Source organism: Lynx rufus, unplaced genomic scaffold, assembly GCF_022079265.1.
Source record: "Lynx rufus isolate CCGP_SWC_20201006 ecotype Redwood Valley unplaced genomic scaffold, mLynRuf1.p SCAF_16, whole genome shotgun sequence".
NCBI lineage: Eukaryota > Metazoa > Chordata > Mammalia > Carnivora > Felidae > Lynx > Lynx rufus.
In genome coordinates, this window is record NW_025814830.1 from 6,734,756 (window position 1) to 6,753,022 (window position 18,267).

Consider the following 18,267-nt stretch of genomic DNA (forward strand, 5'->3'; position numbering starts at 1 on the left):
TGGTTAGTAAAACCAGGAACAGAGAAGGCTCTGAGCCCAAGATCAACACCCTCCGTCCTGGCAGGGCCCCCATGCTGTTGGTGGCCTGAATTTCCGGCCCCCAGCACAGGGCTGGGTCTGATGTGTATGGGGTGGAGGAGCTGGGGAGTGGGGAGTTGTGAGGGAGGCTATCCAGGAGAGAGGTCCTGAGACCGCCCCCAGGGCATGAAATCCCACAGGACCCACATGAGCAACAGCATTACAGGCAGGGCAGAGAGGCTGCCTGGGGTGGGAGAGGCTCAAGCTTCAGGCTGATTTCTGACCAATTCACAGAAAGCCATTATGTCAAGACAGACATGTGGAGTTAGATACACCCTGAACACAGGGCTTTCATCATGCATGCATCCGTCCATCCATCCATCCATCCATCTATCCATCCATACATCCATACATCCGTCCATCCATCCATCCATCTATCCATCCATTCCATATTCCTCAGGCACCTGCTCTGTCACCAGCCCTATGGTAATCAGTGCTAAAGACACAGTGGTGACTTAGTCCCAGGACCTATCCTTCTGGTACTTATGTCCAATGGGGAACATAAATCATCCCAGACAATAGTGACTCACAGTGAGTAGGGCTGGAACAGAGGGTCAAGGGCATCACGATGGCTTCCTGGAGAAAGGGACATCAGAGCTATGACTCTAAGAATGAGCGAGAACTGACTGTTTCAAGGAGGCTCAGCCCTGGGAGGGCAGAGGGTGGGGCCAGTCACCCCGTGGGCCTCTGAGAGGATTCTGGACTTAACCTCATGGGGCAGAAATGGAAGTGGTGAGATTTGAGTCTGTGGAAGATTCCAGCATTTGTCTCCTGTGAGGGGGGTGGTCAGAGGGTTGAGACCAGAGGCAGGAGGCCAAGGAGGAGGCTTCTGAAGCAGTCACTGTGGAGTAACCAGAGTCCTAAATGTCTGCTCCCTCCAAGGGATGGGGGATGGCACGCTGTCCTCCCAGTACATCCTCCCCCGCTCTTCAGGCCTCTCCTCTCCTCAGCGAGCCGCAAGGTAGAGAAGTGTTCTCCAAACTGTGGATCATGACACTTGCCCAGGATGTAAGACCAACGAGTTTGTCACAATGGGTGCTTTAAACATTAAGTTCTTGACTTGGATTCAGGTCATGATCTCGTAGTTCGTGGGTTCAAGCCCCGGCACCAGGCTCTGCGCTGGCAGCAAGGAGCCTGCTTGGGAGTCAGTCTCTCTCTCTCTCCTCCTCCCCCTCCTCCTCCTCCTCCTCCTCTGTTTCTCTCCCTCCCCCGCTTGTTCTCTCTCTCTCCCTCTGTCTTTCTCTCTGCCTCTGAATAAATAAACTTTAAAAAAATTGAAAAATAAAAAATGGATTCAGCTCCTCCATCCTTAGTCCCAGGTGTTTCCTGGGGAGGCTGAAGGTAGGCTCCACTCACCTGGAGTCTTCATGCCCCTCCCCTTTTAGCAGCACTGCCTCCTGTGTTGCAATGTGAGATGAGTAGTTTCCCCAGGTGTGGGTAACGGTGTCTATCGAAGTCTCTGTATAAGGCCCCAGACCCAGCTCTTCTGCTGCCCTGCCATCGACTGCCCTGGAGCTGCATCGAGAACCATGGTGCCCAGGACCTTTGGTAAGGGCACTCCAGCCCCAAGCTTCTGTGACATCACACCCCTAATGCACCTCTGAACCTCAGACCTAATGCTCTCCTGCCCACCCAGCCTTGGCTTCCTACTTGGCAATCACCCCCAGGTTATCTCTGACTTCATCGGTCCTAACCTGCAAAAATATTAGACTCAGCTCTTCCCCTGGCCCTCCCTGCCACCCTGAGTCAACATCCACCCTGAGCTGTTCCCAACAGCGAAAGGAGGTCAGTGATGTCACGTTGTGCACCCTGGTGGCGACCAGAAGGCTCCTCTCGCATTATTCGCATTCCCCTTCTGCTTCTCAGCTGCTGTCTGGATCTCTGAACTCCTGAGCTCAGGCTCAGAGGGAATCGCAGGTGAGAGCAGGTGTAGCGAGAAGGCAAGAAGGGACGGTACTATGGATGGAGGTCCCAGACTAATCCTTGGAATCCAATCCAGCTCTGAGTCCCCCAGATCCTGGACTGTGGATGGTACAGCTGGTGCTCAGGTGTAGAGACCCCTGTTACCCCGTGGAGCAGTGCTGTGGTGAGGGGGCCTGACTCGGGGGTTCCAGGTGAACCTGCTGACTTTGCTTCCAGCACTGTTTTCCCAAGTCCTTGAGCTCTCAGAACAGGCTGCTGGGAGGTTGAAGGTCCCAGGCATGAGGCTCGATTGCACCAGGATCTGTGCCCATGTGAGGGGTCTATTCACATTCAGGCCCAGGGAGGAAGGAGAAGTGGATGGAGTTTTGTCATCTATGGTCCATTCAGATGAGCAATGCCTGCTGTGTTCATAACACTTCCTTTTGGGTAACTACGAGTCTCCAGCATCTCCTTCTGTGTACTTCCTGCCCCTCCCCCCTTCTCCTTCCCCTCTCTTCTCCTCTCGCTCAAGTTGAATGAAGAGTAGCCCAACCACCTTCCAGAATTGCTTTTTATCCAAGCCACCCTAGGAATCAAGCGAGAGCCCACCCCATACCCATTTAGCTGCTCATTCGCTCTCATCCCCACCCCTGACAACCACCAATGTGCATTCTGCCTCCATGGATTTTCCTACTAGTTTAGATATTTCGTTTAAATGGAATCAATCAGGGGCGCCTGGGTGGTTCAGTCGGTTGAGCATCCGACTCTTGGTTTCAGCTCAGGTCATGATCTCATGGTTTGTGGGTTCGAGCCCCACATCGGGCTCTGCATAGACAGTGCAGAGCCTGCTTGGGGTTTCTCTCTCCCCCCCCCTCTGCCCCTCCCCAGCTTGATCTGTGTCTCAAAAAATAAATAAACATAAAAATTAAAGGGAATCAATCATACCATACATGACTTTTTATGTTACTTTCATCTTCCCCTTTGCATAATATTTTTGAGGCTTATTGACACTGTAGAATTTACCAGTACTAATTCCTTTTTTAAAAAGTGTATTTATTTTGAGGGGGGGGGTTGGGGAGGGGCAGAGAGTGAGGGAGAGAGACAGAATCCCAAGCAGGCTCTTTGCACTTAGCACTCAGAGCCTGACACGGGGCTTGAACTCATGAACCATGAGATCATGACCTGGGCAGAGATCAAGAATCAGATGTTTAACCAACTGAGCCATCCAGGTGCCCCTACTTCATTCCTTTTTATAACTGAATAATATTCCACCCTGTCTATATACCACAATTTGTTTATCCATGCATCGTTTAATGGGCATTTGGGCTGTTCCCATCTTTTGGCCACTGGGAATAGTACTGTTATGAATATGTGTATATGTGTATTTGAGTACCTGTTCTCACGTCTTCAGGGTATATACCTAGGAGTAGAATTTCTGGGTCAAATGGTAATTCTATGTTTAGCTCTTTGAGGAGCTGTCAAACTGTTTTCCACGGTTGCTAAACCATTTTATATTCCTATCAGCAATGTACGAGGGTTCAGATTTCTCCACCTCCTTCCCTATCCTTGTGATTTCCCACTTTTCTTTTTATGACAGCCACCCTCGTGGATGTGAAGAGATAGCCTATAGTTTTAATTTGCATTCCCTTAATGAACAGTGATGAGCATCTCTTCATGTGCTGACTGGCTGTCTGTATGTCCTTTTGGAAAAGTGGATACTTTTTCCACTTTTAAACTGGGGTGTCTTTTATTATTGAGCTGTAGGAGTTTTTCAACAAATTCTGGATACTTACCTCTTATCATATATGTGATTTACAAATACTTCCTCCCATTACGTGATTGTCTTTTCACTTCCTTGATATTTTTGTGTGCAGCACACAGGTTTTCATTTTGATAAATTCTATTTTTTTTCTTGGTCTCTTGTGCTTTTGATGTCATAGCCAAGAAAACATGGCCTAAACCCAAGGTCATTAAGATTTACTCCACTGTTTTCTGCTAATGATTTTATGGTGTTAGCTCTTATATTTAGGTCTATGATCAATGTGAAGTTAATCTTTGTGTATGGTATGGGAGAGATCCTTCTTTCTCTCCTTCTCCACGTCCTTCTTATTCTCTTTTGCACACAGACACCCAGTTTTCCCAGCACCATTTGTTGAAAAGATTATTCTTTTCCCTAGTTTATTGCCATAGCACTTTTGTTGAAATTTAATTGACCGTAATTACACTGGTTTATTTCTCGGCTGTCGATTCGGCCCACTGATCTACATGTGAGTCCCTTAGGTCAATACCACACGGAATTAACTAGTATAGCTTTGGAGTAAGCTTTGAAATGATGGCGCATCAGTTCAACAACTTTGTTCTTTGCTTTGGCTACTCTGGGTCCCTTGCATTTCAGTATGAATCTTAGGATCAGCTTGCTCATTTCTGCAAAGAAGCCAGCTAGCATTTTGACAGGAATGGCGTTGAACTTATAGGTCAATTTGGGAGCACTGGCGTCTTACCAGTATTACATTTTTCAACTCATGTACATTTATGGAGCTCGATTTATTTACACGTTCTTGAAATTCTTTCAACAGCTGTATTGTTTTCAGTGTGCCCGTCCTGCACTCCCCTTGTTAAATTTATTAACAAGCATTTTATTATTGTTGGTACTATTGTAAGTAGAATTTTTTTTTAATTTTTAATGTTTATTTATTTTTGAGAGAGAGACAGAGTGTGAGCAGGGGAGGGGCAGAGAGAGAGGGGGAGACAGAATCCGAAGCAGGCTCCAGGCTCCGAGTTGTCAGCACAGAGCCTAACACTGGGCTCGAACTCATGGACCATGAGATCATGACCTGGGCTGAAGTCGGATGCTTAACCGATTGAGCCACCCAGGCACCCCCGTAAGTAGAATTATTTTCTTAATTTCAATTTCCGATGGCTCTTTGCTAGTGTGTACAATGGGCTTTTATATGTTGGCCTTGCATCTTGCAACCTTGCTTAATTCATCTGTTAGTTCTGTAGTGGCCTGAGTAGCTTCCTTAAGCATTGTTAATGTACTAGATGATCATGGTACTTGAAAACAGAAATCGTTTTACCTCTTCTTTTCCAATTTGAATGTTTTTTCTCTTTCTTGCCGAATTTCTCTGGCTTGAACTTCTAGTGCAATGTTAAATCAAGTGGTGAGGGTGAATGTACTTGTCCTGTTCCAGACGTTGGGAAGAGGTGCATGCAGTCTTTTGCCATTAGGTACAGTAAGCTGTGGGTTTTCTTGTAGATCAGGTTGAGGAAGATCTCTGGATTCCCAATTTGTTCTTTGTTGTTGTTACTACTTTAATCACAAAAGAGTATAAATTTTGTCAAATGCCTTTTCTGTATCATTTGAGATAATCATGTTTCCCTCTGCCCATATTCTACTAATAAGGTTTATTACATTGAATGATTGTCATATGTTGAACCAACCTTGCATTCCTGGGATAAATCCCACTTGGTCATGGTGTAGAATCCTTTATATAAGCTGTTGGATTTTGTTTGTTAGTATTTTTCCTTGAGAATTTCTTAATTTATATTCATAAGAGATGTTGGTCTATAGGTTTCTTTTTTTGTGATGTCTTTGGTTTTGATAGTAGGGTAATATTAGCCTCATAAACTGAGTTGGGAAGTTCTGTTGTTTTATTTTTTGAAATTTATGGGGCACCTGAATGGTTCAGTCGGTTAAGTGTCTGACTTCAGCTCAGGTCATGATCTCATGGCTCGTGAGTTTGAGCCCCATGTCGGGCTCGGTACTGACAGCTCAGAGCCTGGAGCCTGCTTCGAATTCTGTGTCTCCCTCTCTCTCTGCCCCTCCCCTGCTCATGCTCTCTCTGTCTCAAAAAAACAAAAAAAACAACCCAACATTCTTTTTCGAAGTTTATGAATGATTGGCATTAATTTAAGGATGGTTTTTTTCTTGGTCATTTTAGCTACAGTTTTGTCGACTCTGTTAATCTTTTCAAAGAACACACTTTTAATTTTATTGATTTTCCGTGTTGTTTTTTCTATTCTCCATTTCATTTACTTTCCTTGGTATCATCACTGTTTCCTTGGTTCTGCTCCCCTGGGTTTGTTTGCTCTTATTTTTCCAGTCAGAAGACTGAATTATTGCTTTGAGATCTTTCTTCTCTTATCAAATAGGCATTATGTCTATAAGTTCTCTGCCATCACTGCTGTAAGCTGTATGCTATATGTTTTGATACATGGTGTTTTCGTTTTCATTTGTCTCAAACCATTTTTGAATTTTTTGTGACTTTAGATTTCCTTGACCCACTGGTTATTTTACTTAGGAACTGGCTCTTATATTGCTGCATATTTGTGAACCTCCCAAATTTCCTTCTGTTATTTACTGCTCCTTGAATTCCACTGTGGTCAGAGAACGTACTTGGTATGGTTTCAGTCCTTTTATATTATTGAGGCTTTTCCTATGGCTTAGAATATGGTAGAGCTTATAGAATGTTACACGTGTACTTGAAAGAATGTGTATTTTGCTATTTTGAAGTGTTCTACAGATGTTTGTTAGGTTTAATTGGCTTCTAGTGCTTTTACAAGTATCCTATATTCTTTTTTTTTTTTTTTTAAGAGAAAGAGAGCAGGAGTTGGGGAGAGGGGCAGAGGGAGAAAGAGAGAGAGAGAGAGAGAGAGAGGGAGAGAGAGCATGACAAAATCTCGAGCAGCTCCATGTTCAGCTCAGAGGCCCATGCAGGGCTCGATCCCATGACCCTGGGATCATGACCTGAGCTGAAATCAAGAGGCGGACACTCAACAGACTGAACCACCCAGGCGCCCCCAAGTATTCTATGCTGTTGATGATCATCTATCTGCTGTTTTGTTCTATTATTGAAAATGGGGTGTTGAAGTCTCCAGCTATTGCTGGATTATCTATCTTTTTTTGTTTGTTTGTTTGTTTAGAACTCAAAACCCTTATTTGCACTGCAGAAGGGAAGAAAAGTGATTGGTAACCGTGTGTGTGATGCAACAGAATTAGTTCTTACCATGGAGAGCAACACATCAGCACTCTAACCACCTACTCTTATGGCTCTGATTTCACAAGAGCATACATACCCAAACATATTTCCCCACACGTGCATGACTAATACTCGCTAAGTTCCAGTGACAATAACTGTATTACACCTAGGTCACTGGTAAAGAACTGAACTATCAGGCCAATATTTTTAAACATTAAAAAAAAAAAAAAAAAGCCCAGAAGGCAGAAAAATCCCAAGGGAAAAAAGTATTGGGGATTTTAAATTTTTTAAGTGAAATTTGTTTAAAAATTTTTTATGTTTATTTACTCTCTCAATAGAGACAGAGAGAGCGTGAATGGGGGAGGAGCAGAGAAAAGGGAGACACAGAAGCTGAAGCAGGCTCCAGGTTCTGAGCCGTCATCACAGAGCCCGATGTGGGGCTCGAACTCACAAACCGCGAGATCGTGACCAGAGCTGAAGTCAGACTCCCAACCGACTGAGTCACCCAGGTGCCCCAGGCGCCCCAATTTTTAAAATGAAATTTAAAGGGACGAAGGACGTGACAAAAAGCCACTGGTATTACTTTACCAATTCAATAGATGCATCTCAGAAATGACTATTATCGTAAAGGGGTTTCAGATCTTTCCCTGAATTTTTATAAGCAGACCACATCTAGGAAAGGTCCCACCTCCCCAGTTTTGCTTTACTCCCTAAACTGATTTTGGCCAGTAGTTTCCCCTCTAGTACTGGGTCATCTCAGAAGTACCTTAGGGCCACCTCGGTGGCTCCGATGGTTAAGTGTCCGACCCCTGGCTTTGGCTCAGGCCATGATCTCACAGTTCATGAGTTCGAGCCCTGCGTGGGACTCTGCGCTGACAGCACAGACACGACCTGGGATTCTCTCTCTCCCTCTCTCTCTGCCCCTCTGCCCCCTCTGAAAATAAATAAGTAAACATTGTTTTAAAAAGCACATTAGAGGGGCGCCTGGGTGGCGCAGTCGGTTAAGCGTCTGACTTCAGCCAGGTCACGATCTCGCAGTCCGTGAGTTCGAGCCCCGCGTCAGGCTCTGGGCTGATGGCTCGGAGCCTGGAGCCTGTTTCCGATTCTGTGTCTCCCTCTCTCTCTGCCCCTCCCCCGTTCATGCTCTGTCTCTCTCTGTCCCAAAAATAAATAAACGTTGAAAAAAAATTAAAAAAAAAAAAAAAAAGCACATTAGACACACAAGCTGACAGGTGGGGCCCATCGGGAGTGTCCAGATCCAAAGACCTCAGTTTACCCTAAGCTTCCCTCTACCTGGGCTGCACGCTCAAGTGCCACCTCACATGCCATCCGTTACTTACCGTTAACATTATTATGATCTGCCCTTGAGCCATATGCTCTTCGGATCCTCACAACGATCCATGGGGGGAGAAATCCGCAAACTGTCACTCTCCTCTGGTTCCCTGCCTCGAGTTCATGGAGCCTGCGCCCTTCTGCTAGATCACGTGATGACCGTGAGCAGGGTCCCAAATAGCTCTCCAGAGAGTAAATAAAGTGGTTTGGGACAGAGTTGCTTGAAAGTTCTAAGGATAAGGTACCTGGGAGACACAGAAATGGCAGGTGTTTTGTAGGGGAGGAAACTTGAAACAAATGGAGAAGCCATCCTCTCTGCATCCTCGCTAATGCTGGGGCCACCACGCGGAGGAAACCGCACTCGCTACCTGATATGCGGTAGCCCAGGAGGTGGGGGCTCAGGTTATGGAGGAACAGGACACTTTCCATCTGCAAGTCGTAGAAGATGGACCCAGACCTTTGCCTCCTGTTTTATCCATATGATCTCATGGTTACCTGCCTCTGTGTGCTTTCAAAGCAAGGACAGCTGTGGAATGCGTGAACTTGGTAAAGCACTAACCCAGTCACGTGATTGCACTTATAAACACCCTTCTGGTCGCCTCCGTTCTTTCCCATTTCCTGCATCTCTCCAACTCCATCCCTAGTCGTGGGGGGGGGGGGGGAGGGGGGGCGGGCAGAAGTCGCAATACAGGTAAGGGGAGCTCCAAGTCCAAGACCCTTTCAAGCCCAGCCGTATCCCCAAAGCAGCCCTGCACCCAAATTCTCTCCTTGTCAATCTTACCCCAGCTTCCTTCCTCGTCCTTTCCATCCTCTGGATATCTTTAACACCTACCCCACCCCCTCTCCCACCTGGGAAACTCCACTGCATTCTTAGAATCCTAAGCTATGGCATCCCAAGTTTTTCTTGCATTCACTCCCCTTTAAAGGGTCCAGGCTGCTCGGACCCAGCTGTCTAGACTCTTACATGCATCAGGAACTAGCCCTTAGGCAGAGGTGGCCCTAAACCCAAGCCTGTAGAGCAAATCTGGAGCCAAGCCTTCCCCATACTGGCCTGCCCTCCCTGAGGCCAGTCAACCCAGTGGCCGCACTCCCACCCCATCCTCAACCTCCTTTCCCTCTCCTCCAGCTCCTGTGTGTGTATTAGTCTTTCTTCTCCTCCAGCACTCAAAGACTGTCACAGGTGAGTACCAGGATGGGGAAGAATGAAGAGGGATGAGGCTCCCCTTGGGAAGTGGGGTCACGGTTCACAGAGGGCTCCTGACTGGGGGAGTTAGTGCCGGGACCTCCTTGGGCTCACACCAGCAATCTCTGCCCAGATGCCCCCATGGGCCCAGGGCTGTGGCTATGTCAGCAGGCGCCCAGGTGTGGGGACAAGATCTACAACCCTTTGGAGCAGTGCTGTAATGATGACACCATCCTGCCCCTGAATCGGACCAACCTCTGTGGCCCTAATTGCACCTTCTGGCCCTGCTTTGAGCTCTGCTGTCCTGAGTCCTTTGACCCCAAGAAGTATGTTGTGAAGTTGAAGGTTCTGGGTGTGAAGTCTCGATGCTATTCCTCCCCCATCTCCGGGGACTGTGCCAGGTAAGGACCTTGCCCCTGGCTGAGGAAAAGAGGGTAGGGATGAGGAGAAAGGAGGAAGGGAGTGTGGGTGTCTAGGCCATTCCTTTTGAGGACACCCTGCTCACTTAATCTCCAGCAGTGACTCAAATCTTATCATTCATCCCCTTGCCTGTGCTTCATAATTTATTGGTTCCTCCTTCTTTGCAGCAGAAAGATGTTTTCTCATTTGGAAAGGTATTGAAGAAAATAAATTTCCACTAAGGCAGCTTGGAAAGGAAGGCTGGGGCAGGCATCAGCATCTGTGCAATGAAGAGCCTGGGATTTCCACCTTGGAGAGACCTTAGCTGACTGCCACTTGGTTTTCCCAGTGTGCTCCATTTTAACGTCTGCCCATTATCTCTGTCATTGCTCCCTTGTCCTTCGGTCCCTCTGTCCTGATTCACCACCCTTGCTGATACATGTTAATCAATCACCTCACGGAGGTGCCGTGTACCATAGGCACCCGTGATTCTTTGGTTGCTCTATGAAACCCCTTTTGCTATTAAATATCCGTGGGATTCTGTTGCAAAAATAATGTGCTCTTCAGACTCGTAACTTCTCTGGAGAAGATTTTCCAGCATGTATCAGACCTGCTTGTACTTCTGTATGGCCTCCTAACTTAAGAGATGTGACAGATGCCAGTAGGCCTATTGGGCAACTCCTAGCTGCTGAGTTCATTATGGTTCAAGTTGCTAATGGCATGTGGGAAAGAGTCTTCATTCTTGCAAGAGCAGAGTAGAAGGATCTAGTAAGGCTCATAGGCTTCACCCTTAGAGATAACGCCCAAGAGAGATTACTACAGTGTTCTGTGTCCAGCCCTTGGGAAAGAGGATTTCTGATTGCCCTAAGTTACCTGAAGGAGTAACAGAAGTGTCATCAAAATGGTGAAATGGAAGTTTTCTACCATCTTCCCCTCAAAGAGCATTGATTTTGACGATCACCTACCATTCAAGAGTTTAGCTCAGCCACTCCACGGTGTTGGTGCCTCAAAATCCTTTTTATTTGGCCAAGCAGCCTTCAGGGAACCTTAAACTGGCACCCTCCCCCATTCCCCCGTGCAAGTGCATACCCCACATAAAAGCCCGCTGAGTCAGAAGCAAATCTAAGTTCCTGATTTCCCTAACAGCCCTTAAGGTCAACAGTCCCCCTTACCCCCCAGGGCCTTCCCCTGGGTGCCCCTTAGATAAGATCCCTGTGGACCTTACCGAAACACTGCCCTTTATGGTTTAAATGGACCAATCTGGCCTTAGCCCAGGGACCCCAAAACATTCCACTCATAGACCTAAAAAAAGGCATGTGCCCAGAGTCCTGCCTCTCTCTCTCTCTGCCTGCACCCTGCCTTGACCACCTCATGTGGCCCCTTGCGTCTTGCCATGTACTTCTTCAAGAACCTGTAACAAATTATTTATTTCAATTTCTCTTGTGATCTTTAATTGAACCTTGGCTTACCAGCTAGTTGGCCCTCCATGCTCCGCTTAACAACTGTTAATTTAACAAAGTCGTAACACCCACAAACAAGGCTGCCTTTGTGGAAATCTGGGGTCCAACACAGAAGTTCCAGCACACCACTGGAGGGGAAAGAAAGAAAGAATGAATGAATGAAAGAGAGGGAGGGAGGGAGGGAGGAAGGAAGGAAGGAAGGAAGGAAGGAAGGAAGGAAGGGGAAAGGAAAGCTAAGATTGGCCACACTGGAAAGGGTAAGAGAAACCATTTCACCCGATTCTCATTACACCTCCCCAAAGGCAGCACAGTTGAGCGCCTGGAGAGACCTTCTCAGGCTGTGGTTTCTCCCATGGGGAAGGTGAGAGCCTGTGAGTAAGCACGTGGCTTCCCCAGCTGTGTGGAATGGTGCCAAAGAGATTAACCTCTTCCTTACCCCATCCAGAAATCAGAGGTGTGCTACATGACTGGGGAACGGGGAGAGGCTGGGAGAAGAGAAGCTAGGGTCTCGAGGGCATAAAGGTGCTACAGATCCTACGAATTACTTTGCACACACCACCAGGAAGCCCACCCGTGAGCTACTAGGGATGCCTCACCTGTAGATCCCTCCAAGTGGCCCACAGGCACCTCCAATCCCGTGTGCATCTCTACCCACCCCCCACACACTCATCCTAGTGCATGCCCCAGGGGGGCAGCCAGTTCACACTGGTTTTGCATACAGCTAGAGAGCACGTGTAGGACACTGATCCAGCTCTGCAGGATGGGTAGAAGGCACACAAACTTGGGCATTCAGCTCTGCCCAGGAAAAACAAATGGGAGGCTGTCAGCACCTGGCCTGCCTTTGCAGTATCAAGAGAAGGCACCCAATTTTAAGAATTCCACCCAGGGGCGCCTGGGTGGCTCAGTCAGTTAAGCATCCGGCTTTGGCTCAGGTCGTGATCTCACGGCTCGCAAGTCTGAGCCCCGCTCAGGCTCTTTGCTGACAGCTCGGAGCCTGGAGCCTGGAGCCTGCTTTGGATTCTGTGTCTCCCTGGAGATACTAGGAAGATGGCGGCGTAGGAGGACGCTGGGCTCACCGCGCGTCCTGCTGATCACTTAGATTCCACCTACACCTGCCTAAATAACCCAGAAAACCGCCAGAGGATTAGCAGAACAGAGTCACCGGACCCAAGTGCAGACGAGAGGCCCACGGAAGAGGGTAGGAAGGGCGGCGAGGCGGTGCGCGCTCCACGGACTGGCGGGAGGGAGCCGGGGCGGAGGGGCGGCTCGCCGGCCAAGCAGAGCCCCCGAGTCCGGCTTGCAAAAGCGGAGGGGCCTGACGGACTGTGTTCCGACAGCAAGCGCGACTTAGCGTCTGGGAGGTCATAAGTTAACAGCTCTGCTCAGAAAGCGGGAAGGCTGGAGGACAAAGGGAGGGTGAGCTGCGGAGCCCCCGGACGACAGAGCTCAGTTTGGCGGGGAACAAAGGCGCTAGCCAGCGCCATCTCCCCCGCCCATCCCCCAGCCAAAATCCCAAAGGGAACCGGCTCCGGCCAGGGAAATTGCTCGCTCCGCGCGAACACCCAACTCTGTGCTTCTGCGGAGCCAAACCTCCGGCAGCGATCTGACTCCCTCCGGCTGCACAGGGCCCCTCCTGAAGTGGATCACCTAAGGAGAAGCGAGCTAAGCCTGCCCCCCCTGCCGCCGTGCACCTTGCCTTCCCACCCCAGCTAATACGCCAGATCCCCAGCATCACAAGCCTGGCAGTGTGCAAGTAGCCCAGACGGGCCACGCCACCCCACAGTGAATCCCGCCCCTAGGAGAGGGGAAGAGAAGGCACACACCAGTCTGACTGTGGCCCCAGCGGTGGGCTGGGGGCAGACATCAGGTCGGACTGCGGCCCCGCCCACCAACTCCAGTTATACACCACAGCACAGGGGAAGTGCCCTGCAGGCCCTCACCACACCAGGGACTATCCAAAATGACCAAGCGGAAGAATTCCCCCCAGAAGAATCTCCAGGAAATAACAACAGCTAATGAGCTGATCAAAAAGGATTTAAATAATATAACAGAAAGTGAATTTAGAATAATAGTCATAAAATTAATCGCTGGGCTGGAAAACAGCATACAGGACAGCAGAGAATCTCTTGCTACAGACATCAGGGGACTAATGAACAGGCACGAGGAGCTGAAAAACGCTTTAAAGGAAATGGAAAACAAAATGCAAACCACCACAGCTCGGATGGAAGAGGCAGAGGAGAGAATAGGTGAACTAGAAGATAAAGTTATGGAAAAAGAGGAAGCTGAGAAAAAGAGAGATAAAAAAATCCAGGAGTATGAGGGGAAAATTAGAGAACTAAGTGATACACTAAAAAGAAATAATTTACGCATAATTGGTATCCCAGAGGAGGAAGAGAGAGGGAAAGGTGCTGAAGGGGTACTTGAAGAAATCATAGCTGAGAACTTCCCTGAACTGGGGAAGGAAAAAGGCATTGAAATCCAAGAGGCACAGAGAACTCCCTTCAGACGTAACTTGAATCGATCTTCTGCACGACATATCATAGTGAAACTGGCAAAATACAAGGATAAAGAGAAAATTCTGAAAGCAGCAAGGGGTAAACGTGCCCTCACATATAAAGGGAGACCTATAAGACTCGTGACTGATCTCTCTTTTGAAACTTGGCAGGCCAGAAAGAATTGGCACGAGATTTTCAGGGTGCTAGACAGCAAAAATATGCAGCCAAGAATCCTTTATCCAGCAAGTCTGTCATTTAGAATAGAAGGAGAGATAAAGGTCTTCCCAAACAAACAAAAACTGAAGGAATTTGTCACCACTAAACCAGCCCTACAAGAGATCCTAAGGGGGACCCTGTGAGACAAAGTACCAGAGACATCACTACAAGCATAAAACATACAGACATCACAATGACTCTAAACCCGTATCTTTCTATAATAACACTGAATGTAAATGGATTAAATGCGCCAACCAAAAGACATAGGGTATCAGAATGGATAAAAAAACAAGACCCATCTATTTGCTGTCTACAAGAGACTCATTTTAGACCTGAGGACACCTTTAGATTGAGAGTGAGGGGATGGAGAACTATTTATCATGCTACTGGAAGCCAGAAGAAAGCTGGAGTAGCCATACTTATATCAGACAAACTAGACTTTAAATTAAAGGCTGTAACAAGAGATGAAGAAGGACATTATATAATAGTTACAGGGTCTATCCATCAGGAAGAGCTAACAATTATAAATGTCTATGCGCCGAATACCGGAGCCCCCAAATATATAAAACAATTACTCATAAACATAAGCAACCTTATTGATAAGAATGTGGTAATTGCTGGGGACTTTAACACCCCACTTACAGAAATGGATAGATCATCTAGACACACGGTCAATAAAGAAACAAGGGCCCTGAATGAGACACTGGATCAGATGGACTTGACAGATATATTTAGAACTCTGCATCCCAAAGCAACAGAATATACTTTCTTCTCGAGTGCACATGGAACATTCTCCAAGATAGATCATATACTGGGTCACAAATCAGCCCTTCATAAGTTTACAAGAATTGAAATTATACCATGCATACTTTCAGACCACAATGCTATGAAGCTTGAAGTCAACCACAGGAAAAAGTCTGGAAAACCTCCAAAAGCATGGAGGTTAAAGAACACCCTACTCACGAATGAGTGGGTCAACCAGGCAATTAGAGAAGAAATCAAAAAATATATGGAAACAAACGAAAATGAAAATACAACAATCCAAACGCTTTGGGACGCAGCGAAGGCAGTCCTGAGAGGAAAATACATCGCAATCCAGGCCTATCTCAAGAAACAAGAAAAATCCCAAATACAAAATCTAACAGCACACCTAAAGGAAATAGAAGCAGAACAGCAAAGGCAGCCTAAACCCAGCAGAAGAAGAGAAATAATAAAGATCAGAGCAGAAATAAACAATATAGAATCTAAAAAAACTGTAGAGCAGATCAACGAAACCAAGAGTTGGTTTTTTGAAAAAATAAACAAAATTGACAAACCTCTAGCCAGGCTTCTCAAAAAGAAAAGGGAGATGACCCAAATAGATAAAATCATGAATGAAAATGGAATTATTACAACCAATCCCTCAGAGATACAAACAATTATCAGGGAATACTATGAAAAATTATATGCCAACAAATTGGACAACCTGGAAGAAATGGACAAATTCCTGAACACCCACACTCTTCCAAAACTCAATCAGGAGGAAATAGAAAGCTTGAACAGACCCATAACCAGCGAAGAAATTGAATCGGTTATCAAAAATCTCCCAACAAATAAGAGTCCAGGACCAGATGGCTTCCCAGGGGAGTTCTACCAGACGTTTAAAGCAGAGATAATACCTATCCTTCTCAAGCTATTCCAAGAAATAGAAAGGGAAGGAAAACTTCCAGACTCATTCTATGAAGCCAGTATTACTTTGATTCCTAAACCAGACAGAGACCCAGTAAAAAAAGAGAACTACAGGCCAATATCCCTGATGAATATGGATGCCAAAATTCTCAATAAGATACTAGCAAATCGAATTCAACAGCATATAAAAAGAATTATTCACCATGATCAAGTGGGATTCATTCCTGGGATGCAGGGCTGGTTCAACATTCGCAAATCAATCAACGTGATACATCACATTAACAAAAAAAAAGAGAAGAACCATATGATCCTGTCAATCGATGCAGAAAAGGCCTTTGATAAAATCCAGCACCCTTTCTTAATAAAAACCCTTGAGAAAGTCGGGATAGAAGGAACATACTTAAAGATCATAAAAGCCATTTATGAAAAGCCCACAGCTAACATCATCCTCAACGGGGAAAAACTGAGAGCTTTTTCCCTGAGATCAGGAACACGACAGGGATGCCCACTCTCACCGTTGTTATTTAACATAGTGCTGGATTCTGTGTCTCCCTTTCTCTCTCTCTCTCTCTCTCTCTCTCTGCCCCTCCCCCTGCTTGCTCGCTCGCTCTCTCTCAAAAACAAACATTGAAAAAAATTAAAAAAAAAATAATTTCACCCAAAGCAGGAACAAGTAGTGTGGAGCAGGAGTATCCATTGAAAAGGTCTAGGGGCACCTGGGTGGCTCAGTTGGTTAAGCGTCTGACTTTGGCTCAGGTCATGATCTCACGGCTCGTGGGTTCAAGCCCCGTGTCAGGCTCTGTGCCGACAGCTCAGAGCCTGGAGCCTGCTTCGGATTCTGTGTCTCCCTCTCTCTCTGCCCCTCCCCCACTTGCACTCTGTCTCTCTCTCAAAAATAAATGAACTTAAAATAACATTTTAAAAACATAAAAAAGAAAAGGTCTAAGAAAGCCTCAGAATCCCTAACAGGATCGATGGAAGGTATTTCCCAAAGCCAGTCAGTAAGACTGGAAGAGGTGACTGCTTCTTCCAATGCAAAGACAGCAATGCCAGGATTCAAGAGACATGGAAAGTCAAGGAAACAGGACACTGCAAGTGGAACACAATGACTTTCTAGTAACTAGTAACTGACCACAAAGAAATGGAAACCTGCTATTTACCTCCCAAAGAATTCGAAATGGTTGGGCTTTTTTTTTTTTAATTTTTTTAACATTTATTCATCTTTCAGAGACAGAGACAGAGCATGAGCAGGGAAGGGGCAGAGACAGGGAGGCACAGAATCCAAAGCAGGCTCCAGGCTCTGAGCTGTCAGCACAGAGCCCGACAAGGGGCTTGAACTCACAGACTGTGAGATCATGACCTGAGCCGAAGTCAGACACCCAACTGACTGAGCCAACCAGGTGCCCCGAAATGGTTGTTTTAAAGAAGCTCCATGAGCTACAAGAAAACACAGAAAGACAATTCAATGAACTCAGGGAAACAATACACTATCAAAGTGAAAAGTCTGCCAGAGAAATAGGAATCATAAGAGCCAAACAGAAATTCCAGAGCTGAAGAAGTGAATGAATGAAGTGAAAAAAATGAAATAGAGAGCATCAGTGGCAGACATGATCAAGCAGAGGAAAGACTCTGTAAAGTGGTAGACAAGTCAGTCAAAATGATCTAATCAGAGGAGAAAGAAGAAAAAAGAAAGAAAAAGAGTTAAAAAGTTTTTTTTAGGTTTATTTACTTGAGAGAGAGAAAGCACACGTGGGTGTTGGGCAGAGAGAGGGGAGAGAGAGAATCCCAAGCAGGCTCCACACTGTCAGCACAGAGCCCGATGTGGGCTCAAACCCATGAACTGGGGGATCATGACCTAAGCTGAAACCAAGAGTCAGACACTTAACTGACCGAGCCACCCAGATGCCCCCCAAAAAGTTTTAAAAACCTAAACTGTGAGGGGCACCTGGCTGGCTTAGTTTGAGGAGCATGCAACTCTTCATCTTGGGGTCATGAGTTCAAGCCCCACATTGGGGGTAGAGATTGATTTAAAATAAAATTAAAAATTAGAAAAAAAACAAACAAACCTTAAAAGCCTAACCTGTGAACAACGGGATGCCAGCAAAACAAAACAAAAAAAATGCATCATTGGAGTAACAGAGAGGGAGAAAAGAGCAAAAAGCTTATTTAACAAAATAATGGCTGAGAATTTCCCAAATCTGGGGAGGGATTCAAGCATCCAGGTTCATGAAGCTCCTAACCCACCCCCCAAAATTTCAACCCAAAGAAATGTTCTCCAAGATACATTATAATAAAACTGCCTAAAATCAAAGATCAAGAGGGGCGCCTGGGTGGCGCAGTCGGTTAAGCGTCCGACTTCAGCCAGGTCACGACCTCGCCGTCCGTGAGTTCGAGCCCCGCGTCGGGCTCTGGGCTGATGGCTCAGAGCCTGGAGCCTGTTTCCGATTCTGTGTCTCCCTCTCTCTCTGCCCCTCCCCCGTTCATGCTGTCTCTCTCTGTCCCAAAAAAAAAAAAAAAAACACGTTGAAAAAAAAAATAAATAAATAAATAAAATG

At 46.5% G+C, this 18,267-nt stretch overlaps 2 protein-coding genes across 5 annotated transcripts in view; one reads left to right on the top strand and one right to left on the bottom strand.

Annotated features, from left to right (window-relative positions):
- The window catches only part of HIF3A (hypoxia inducible factor 3 subunit alpha), a 64,847-nt gene extending 56,277 nt beyond the window's left edge, over window positions 1–8,570 (bottom strand). For 2 of the 3 annotated variants that reach the window (XR_006961794.1, XM_047077808.1), the window contains exon 1: window positions 8,300–8,570. The gene's annotated coding sequence lies outside the window, so the exon portion shown is untranslated. Of the gene's footprint in view, window positions 1–4,992; window positions 5,291–8,299 lie in introns of those variants that run through there. The other variant, XR_006961793.1, reaches the window with a different exon arrangement.
- LOC124510999 (insulin growth factor-like family member 3) lies at window positions 1,511–10,425 on the top strand. Of its 2 annotated transcripts, none has more exons than XM_047077805.1 (4): window positions 1,511–1,626; window positions 9,418–9,471; window positions 9,608–9,875; window positions 10,062–10,425. In XM_047077805.1, the coding sequence occupies exons 1-4, from the start codon at window positions 1,608–1,610 to the stop codon at window positions 10,093–10,095; spliced, it is 375 nt and encodes a 124-aa protein (XP_046933761.1). In that variant the 5' UTR covers window positions 1,511–1,607; the 3' UTR covers window positions 10,096–10,425. The 2 variants fall into 2 exon arrangements, with proteins under 2 accessions (XP_046933761.1, XP_046933760.1); XM_047077804.1 differs by lacking the exon at window positions 1,511–1,626 and adding an exon at window positions 8,584–8,837.
- Window positions 10,426–18,267: the final 7,842 nt, after the last annotated feature.